General features: G+C 30.3%; 2 protein-coding genes across 4 annotated transcripts in view; one reads left to right on the top strand and one right to left on the bottom strand.

The window, feature by feature from the left end:
• The first annotated feature begins 3,397 nt into the window (after positions 1-3,397).
• LOC127727767 (uncharacterized) lies at positions 3,398-5,462 on the top strand. Its single transcript, XM_052234884.1, has 3 exons — positions 3,398-4,035; positions 5,030-5,089; positions 5,334-5,462. Exons 1-3 carry the CDS (start codon positions 3,898-3,900, stop codon positions 5,460-5,462), a joined length of 327 nt encoding a protein of 108 aa, XP_052090844.1. The 5' UTR covers positions 3,398-3,897.
• Positions 5,463-7,573: 2,111 nt separating this feature from the next.
• Positions 7,574-8,553, bottom strand: part of LOC127730779 (leukotriene A-4 hydrolase-like) — a 34,661-nt gene continuing 33,681 nt past the window's right edge. For all 3 annotated transcript variants that reach the window (XM_052239330.1, XM_052239329.1, XM_052239328.1), the window contains 2 exons: positions 8,404-8,508; positions 7,574-7,782 (listed from right to left, as the gene is read on the bottom strand). In XM_052239330.1, coding sequence (XP_052095290.1) covers positions 7,659-7,782; positions 8,404-8,508 — 229 coding nt within the window. In that variant the 3' untranslated portion in view covers positions 7,574-7,658. The remainder of the gene's footprint in view (positions 7,783-8,403; positions 8,509-8,553) is intronic.

The following is an 8,553-nucleotide window of genomic DNA, read 5'->3' as shown; positions in this document are numbered from 1 at the left end:
CTCTAAAACAGAAAGTACGTTCGCACTGGGACTACAACACACTATCTATTGGTCACAGGTACGTATATCATGGCTTGAAAACCATAAACCTTCCTGATATATATTACAGATAATTGCTATCATGGTCCTATTTATTTCGTGTGTCATATAACTGTAATGCGTATCTCTAAATCACGTAACCTACAATGGCGTCAAAGATCTTGTCTGGTAAGTAAATCAGGCTTAATATGTATTTTATGACCACCTGTTTTATGCAAATGTTTTAGTTACAAAGGGTCTGGTTCGAAATCTGTAATACACGGTTTAAGAAAAGTGCTTTTTACAAAAAGAGATACAAAAATGTGAATAAATACGAGCAATTTGACTTCATTTGCATTGACTTGAAATTTCATGTAACAGAATTAATAAAGGCAGAACTCTGGCAATAGAAAACAGTAGTTGTGCTTTCGTGATTAAACGTCAATTAATGACATGCATGTAAATGAACCATATCCAGACGATTATTATAAAAATGTCGCTTGCAGTTTTAATGATTTTAAAAATGTGTGAGTTTTTCGTAGGAATTTTTTAAATCACTGAAAATATTGCTAGGAATTTTGTAAAGTCAATAATTTTATATTTAAAACTTATGGAAGTGCATCAGACATTTATTTCTTTCTTAGATAGAAAAACATATTCGAACTATAATTTTTAATAGAATAGAAAAACAAAGGATATGGGAGACATTACAGCTGGTTAAAAGTATATTTTAATACTGAGTAGGACGCAAAGGTTATTTTTAAGAAGGAATTGGTCTGACAATGCCTAGATTTATTTCTTGAATATATTTATGAGGTTGAACACTGATTGTTCAGTGTCTTGAACCTGCTGGTACGTTCATATCATACACTCCGGTATTTCAATACGTGTTTACTGTTTAACTCTTATCTTGGTTTCATTTTGGGAATCTATATATTTAGGTTTTGAACAGGTTATACGTTACACTATAAATTTTAACTGACCTTGATCTAAGTTAATAAAACAGTAAATAATTTGAAAATTTGTCAGTATCTGACCATCTTATGTGCATCCATGCAAGTTAATATATCGGTATTTTCATGAGTTCTTACAACTTAGTCGTTGCCATTGCTGGTGGACGTTTTGTCCACAGAGTATCACCAACCCAGTAGTTAGCACTTTAGTGTTGACATGAAATATCATTGATATATTAATTTTTTGTGAATTTCCGGTTTATAAAATGTTGAATTATCTTAAACACTAAGGTTTTACTACCTCCATGCAGGCATAGTTAGCCTAAACCATATTTAGCAAAAACTTGAAATTTTTGGATCTTAAACTTCGTATCGTTCGTATCAGTGATTTGGCCTTCCCAACTGTTTGATTCAAACGCCACCTATGAGTCTTATTTAGATGACACGAGCGTCTGTTGTACAAATTGATGGGTTTCTTTTCGCGTGGACTAATAACTGTCCGTTAAAATGCACGTCCAGTACCTAGTACCCAGTATTTTGGTCCAGTTACTCCTTTGTCTTTATCACAATTATATTATTTGTTGATGGAAATAATTTTGTTCTATGCAGAATACTGAAGCGTAATAGGGCCATCCTTTTTTATTTATTTTTTCAAATTGTCGACTTTAATCTTGGAATTATCAACTTTAATCTTGGAATTATCAACATTAATCTTGGAATTATCAACATTAATCTTGGAATTATCAACTTTAATCTTGGAATTTCCAACTTTAATCTTGGAATTATCAAACATTAATCTTGGAATTATCAACTTTAATCTTGGAATTATCAACTTTTATCTTGGAATTTCCAACTTTAGTCTTGGAAATGACTGACATTTTACTTCTAGCCCATAGTTTATTGTGTTTCTCCGTATACTTAATCTACTTATAATTATTTTCGCGGCTAATTTTTTATAAAATGTTAAAGAAAAATAGACGTGTATCGAAAGTCTTGTATATCTTCATGTAGCCTAATATCCACGAAATGAGGGGTAGGATAAGACCATCTGTTTGATTTATAGATTTTTTAACATACTTTTACAAGGGTTGCCTTAATCACAGAGAGTAAGTTTTGATTAAGATCCGCCTCCAAGTCAGTAGGAAAAGTCATGTCACAAATCATTTATAGCAACGCCTTCCTCGTTAGCCAAACAAACTTCTCACGCTTCGCGTTCAAAAGTTTATTTGTCTAACTCGGAATACTATGCTATAAATATAACTCAATCTATTTTTTCTTCTAAATTCCATGAATTAAACCAATATTTTGTACAAACTTCTCGGTTATTTCAGTGATTTTGTAAAACTACTAAGCAAAACCAGGGATATACATGTTAATGTACTTACAAATCAATTTAGTGACTATATAAAACTTATCCAACAGGGATATGACAAAATCACAAAATTTACAAACTCACTGTAATATAATATATATCTAGGCTCAATAAACCACCATTTGACAAGGTATAAAACTACATATACGGTATGTACATTATATACAGTACTATTTCATCAAAACAGGGATGAATTCATAGTAGATTAATCCTGAAGTATATAGTTTTATCTAAAATAAAAAAAAAAAATCTACAGGTTAGCAGGTCTAATTAAGATATATTTTGGTATGGTATTTTATTTTTTCTCGATATCTTTAAAAAAGAATATTTTTACTACAAAACGTTAGAATATCTAGTTATTCAATCTACCAGTTTTAATAGGTAACTTACTTCTTGTTTTTTTCCACATAAATGTAGATGCATTAAGTTTAGTTTTCGTTTACCAAAGACGTATATTAATGATTAAACCTAAGCATACATTTTAGTTCTAGCTTGCTTGTTTGTTCTAAAATCATATGTGGAGGCAGAAACATCTACGGCTGCATTAGTTCAGACACCAGGTAAATCGAGATTACTAAAGGTTTAAACACATTTGTTCAAGAGGTTATTGATGTGTAAACTGTCATTAGTTTTTTTTTTTTTTTTTTTTTTATTCCGAACTTTCTCCATGAACCCCAGGATTCCATTCATATGTTTCGCAATTGACTTTACCACAGTAACATCAAAATAGTGTTGACTGTCATTGGTCTATTGAAGAGTAAACCAGGAATAAATTCTAACGGACCAATGACATTCAAGTATTAATTTTGTAGATATGCAAATTATATAAGAATTACACCTTAATGTATTTGTTTTGTTTTTACACAATTCTGAAATGTCGGTGGTTCTCTTCTAGACTTGCTGCAATTCCCTTTCTTTTATTTCTTTCTTACTAATTTATATGTTTACTGTTAACTTCCAGTATACTGATTGCCCTTGGAGAAAGGCTGCAGATGTTAGTATAATGGTAATCTCCTAGTTATAGCAGTAAAATTGTTAAAGGGGCAAAATTAAAAACAAATAATAAGGAAGGGACATGTAGCAAGTCTAGTTCTCTTCCTGCACTTCGACTTCCTCCACCAATGAAAAACTGACCGCCCTGATATAAGCAAGGGTTCTGGATATAAATGGCGTTACACCTTACAATAACTCTATACACCCAAAGATTTGTATAGTACATAAATCCTTGATACACCTAATACAAGTTCACCTACTGCTAATAATATTTGAGAAACGGACCCGATCACAAAACATAACATTTATCATTGAACCATGAAATATAAAGCTTTATGCAAATAATGTATGTCATTGTCAGATTAGCATAAGTATATCTCGCACATTTCATCTTGTCACAGAGAGAAAAAAACATGGACAAATCTAGTCTAGTGATTGCAGTAATATAAACGTGAAAAGATATAATGCACATGATTTATTGTTGATACATATTTTTTTAAATGTTTTTGAAAATTACTTTAATACAGTATATTATCTTTTTGCTTAACCACAGACACATCGATGGAGACTTCTACAACATCATCAACCACCAGGTCTCCAACAACACCAGCACATTCTGACCACTTAAGCTGTTATTCTTGCAAGTTTCTGTCAAATCTACACAATTGTCGATTTGCCAAGCATTGTCCAACAGGATCTGTAAGTAGCTGATATATATGTTTTTGTTTCGTGTTATTGCCTTTTTTTTTTAAATTCCATTTTAAGACCATATAAGGGCGTTAAAAATCTGGTTGAGTCCGACAATTATTAGCTACAGAGAGAGCTTAAACTTTGTTTAATACTTCACTTTATATAATCTATATATTTTGTACCTGCATATGATATTAATATTAGTATTTCCTAAGATTCAAAGTAATAGTGCGTCTTCATTCAACAAAAAGTACATTTTTGTCGGAATGTAGATGGGCTAAATCATACTTTGTAAAAAAACCGCTATGATGTTTGTTTTTTTTATTGACAGCTTTTTTGTTACTTCTGGAAGACATGTTTTTCAATATAAACAATCGACATTCTTATAATAACCAACTCTAATAATTTTCTTGCTGACTTGTTCCTTTATTCATAGAGGCATGCTTCATACAGGAGCTTCTTAGGAAGAATGAAAAAAAGTTTATCCTTTTGTTTCACGTTTTGCTATATAGATGTATAATTTAAAGTTTGGTGACTGTTGAAGGCCTCTATCTTATGGAATTTGACTGAATCAAAGCAACCATAGATACAATCAACAGGAGAGAAATACTCCTTACAACCTACAAAATGGAAAATCTTCAAAAATGGAAAACAAAAACTAGAGGATAACTTCAACTTTACCTTACATGACACTTCTATTCAAAATGTTGATACCACAGTACACTTAGGTTTTACGTAACAACCAGTGACAAATCATCTCAAAACATATCCAGGTAAACATCAATCACAGAAAAGCAATGTATGAGCTCTGATGCCTTGTCTAGGTTTGGCTTTTTGTATAACTCCTCAACGTTTGTCATTTTTTGGCTGTATGGATTTTGTGTCACAAATAAGCACATTTATGCCTTCTTTTACATTATACTTAAAACTTATATGGTCTATCATCATTAATACTTATATATACAATTTATGTTCTATCATTAATAATACTTATATGTTTCAGTCATGTTTAACAGGACAGTTGATAAGTGGATTATATTACCTAGACTGTGTACCTTCACCAGTATGTAGCTTTAAATGACAAAGTCAAAAGTAATATATTTGCTTGAAAGATTAAAATACTCACCAGACTAGTACAAAGTCACAATTTAAAAAGAATAATTAACTAATGACACATAGTCTATAATACATGTAAAAACTTTAGTAACCTTAGAGATCAAAGTACATTTTGTCTTTATTTTTTTTCATGTAACTTTTGACTTCGTGATTAAATAATAATGCTAACAATACTTATGTTGTCTTTGAAGGCATGTGTGGTGTTACCAGCACAACTGCAATCCGCTGGGAAAGTGACATATCTCAATCAAGAGTTCAAACATTTTCAATGTTGCACCAACTCTAAATGTAACAAAAATGCTGAACAACTTGTTGGATAACCAAATAGACAATAGATATATTAAACATATCTCCACTAATCAGACTTTTTCATTTACATCAATTTGCCATGTAAATTTCCTAGAAAAAATGAACAAGAATGAAACTTCATTTAAAAAACTAATTAACTAGATCTTGTTTACCTTTGTAAAATTTGAAATGGAAGAGAATTTGAAGCCCTTTCTGTCATATAGCACAGGACTTGTTGAACAAAGATTTTATTTGAGATTGGAGCATTATTACTTTACCCATGGCTACACAACAACCATTACTTACCAATATGACTTACACCAATACATACAGTTTAACTGAACCAACAGATCTTACCTTTAATAAATATAAAACAAAAAACCTTTGCAGCCAAATATCTCTAGCCATCTGCTCCTAAAAAAAGTCACAGATGTGTTTAAGCACAGTCCAATATAATGTATATTATTAAATAAGGAAGATATAACCACTTTCAAACTATTCATGTAACTCAGTCACTGATGTCATCTAAATTACTGAAAGATGAGTCTCATCAGAGAAAAGGCAGAAACAACAGCATACCAAATAGTAGTAATCATAAATACTTCTTCCATGAACCCATCAGGAAAGGTTTGAAATTCCAATTATTAGGCGAAGTTTTTCTGTTTGATTTTAATTAATTGTGTACGCCATTACATAATATTTTGTTACCTGTAAAATGTTTGAAGTATAAACTTGGGAAACAAGTGATTGAACTAACTAAAGAAGAAAATTAAAAACTGCTTCACAGTAAGAAAACATTCTTGGCTTCATTTTAAGTTAATTCTAAATAAATATGGATGAATGTGTTGTGTAAATGTCAATGAAACAGCAATTAAATTTTATTATCTGACCCAGACATGATGTCATAGGAAATGATGGACTGTTCAAATTTACTTAGTCATTAAAAAAAATATAAGTAATGATCTAAATATAAATTGGTAATGTGAGTAAACATATATAATGTATGTCACAAGACAATGATCTGATTGATACAAGTGTTCACATGTCTGAGGATATCTAGTTTTAACTATATGAAAAATCCATATAGTTAACAAATGATATTTATATTGACTTTAAGTTCTCTTTTCAGTCATCATAAAACATGACTTACTATATCTATATTGACATTGAGTTCTCTTTTGAGTCATCATAAAACATGACTTTAAAAGTTTATTTAAATATTGACATTTAGTTATCTTTTGAGTCATTATAAAACATGACTCAGTATGTAAAGTAGTGTATTGAAAGGAGTAGGTTTGATAAGCATCTAAAATGGCTCCTACTTCTAGCTAAATTTTAAAATCAGGATTTATGGACCAATATAAAATTGAATCATAGCAAATCCAAAGACTAGATAGGAAACATATTTTTTTGTTCAAAATTTACATTTTTGCGTTCTATTCATGACATCACAAATATCACTCATTTTGATTTTTTGCGAAAATTCATAGAAAACTGATAAATATTCATTGATTTTTTGGATAAGAAACATAGATAGAGCACACGCGTCGACAAAAATATCTTTTACAATAAAGTTTGTTTTGACATTTTACATATCTGAATTGAATATTTAGTTAGTCCAGGTCTGTGTTCTGTGTTTCCTAGGCCTTAATGTAGTTGAAATATAGACAATTTTGTCAAATTTCGCAAAAACCTCTACTTTTGACCTACTTGGGGTGTAAAAATCAACACTTTACAATAAAACTTTGATAAAAATAGTTCTATTTGACTTTCTCACATGTCTTTTCATCAACTTAAAACATTTATTATCTTTAAACATTGAACTTAATAATAAGGGCCAAATATGGCACTTACCAAACTTATCCTTTCATGACATATATCATCCTTGTTTACCAATAATAATCAGTACATGTACATATCTTCCATATAAACAATAATAATTAAGGATATATTATCTCTGTTAACACAGATACTTCAGAATGTATAATCTTTAACATCAATAAAGAAAGTTTATATTATATCATTTAATAAGGACAATCTAGAACTATTCACTGTAAGTAAATATCCTATTATTTTATAAATCAAATTGCTACCATACATTTTATAAATCATTACACAGGGTTGCATGCAAATAGTCATTGCCTAGCCATAAACATGTTCTGGTTATATGAGACAAATTTCACTCTCTAGCACAGCTCTAACAGCATAAACATTGTTCTTATAATTGATTATGAACTTCCTAAATGTAAATCTTTGCCCACTAATTCTGCTGTTGTTGAATGCATTTCTGGACGTTTTGATAGGAAATTCTTTATGGCAGTATCTCTTGAACCTTCCCATGCATATAAGGCTCTAAAAAGTGAAAAATAAGAAATTAAATGATTAATTCTTCTCTAAAATGCAACATCAAATTTATATCAGTATAACCTAGTTTGACATACTCTATATTTAAAAACTTGCAAAAATGAAGAAAGTTGATGATAAAGGAAAACTTCTTTTCCTGAATATGAAATAAGAATATTGTATTATTGCCAATTAGACAACTTATTCAAGTGAAACAGATTTAAGCTACTAGGAGTAACTTTATGGCCTTGAACAATGAGCTAACCCATACTGTATTAGTCAGTTATAAACACCCCTGTCATGACAAAATGTAAAACAATTCAAACAAAAAAACAATAGCCTGACCTATTTCAAAACAACAAACGAAAAAAACAAATATGACAGACAGCAACCAATAACAACCTCTGAAACCTACATCACATCTCCAAAGCCAAGGCTGATCGTACAACTCAATACATTGACTAAACCAAAAACCCTTTTACTCTGTCTTGAATATTTCTCTATTGAAAAATCAAATGTATGTAAATCATTAAATTAACCAAAAATAAAACGAGCACAAACGAGCCTCAAACAATTACAGACTAGGCATCATAGTATGTTATTAACTATGCACCTTAATAGGAAAATTACCTGTAAATAGGTCGGACAAATTTCATCCTCCCTTGTTCATTCACAAATTTTAAAGCATACTGAATAGAATCCTCCCAATGTGCCTTCAAACATAATAACAACCATCTGAAATAAACATAAAAAGAATTAGAAATTAAAAATATCAAACGT

The sequence above is a fragment of the Mytilus californianus genome, unplaced genomic scaffold, assembly GCF_021869535.1.
Source record: "Mytilus californianus isolate M0D057914Y unplaced genomic scaffold, xbMytCali1.0.p SCAF_2, whole genome shotgun sequence".
Lineage (NCBI taxonomy): Eukaryota > Metazoa > Mollusca > Bivalvia > Mytilida > Mytilidae > Mytilus > Mytilus californianus.
The sequence above is the reverse complement of the archived record's forward strand: the minus strand, read 5'-3'. Positions and strand labels throughout refer to the sequence as shown.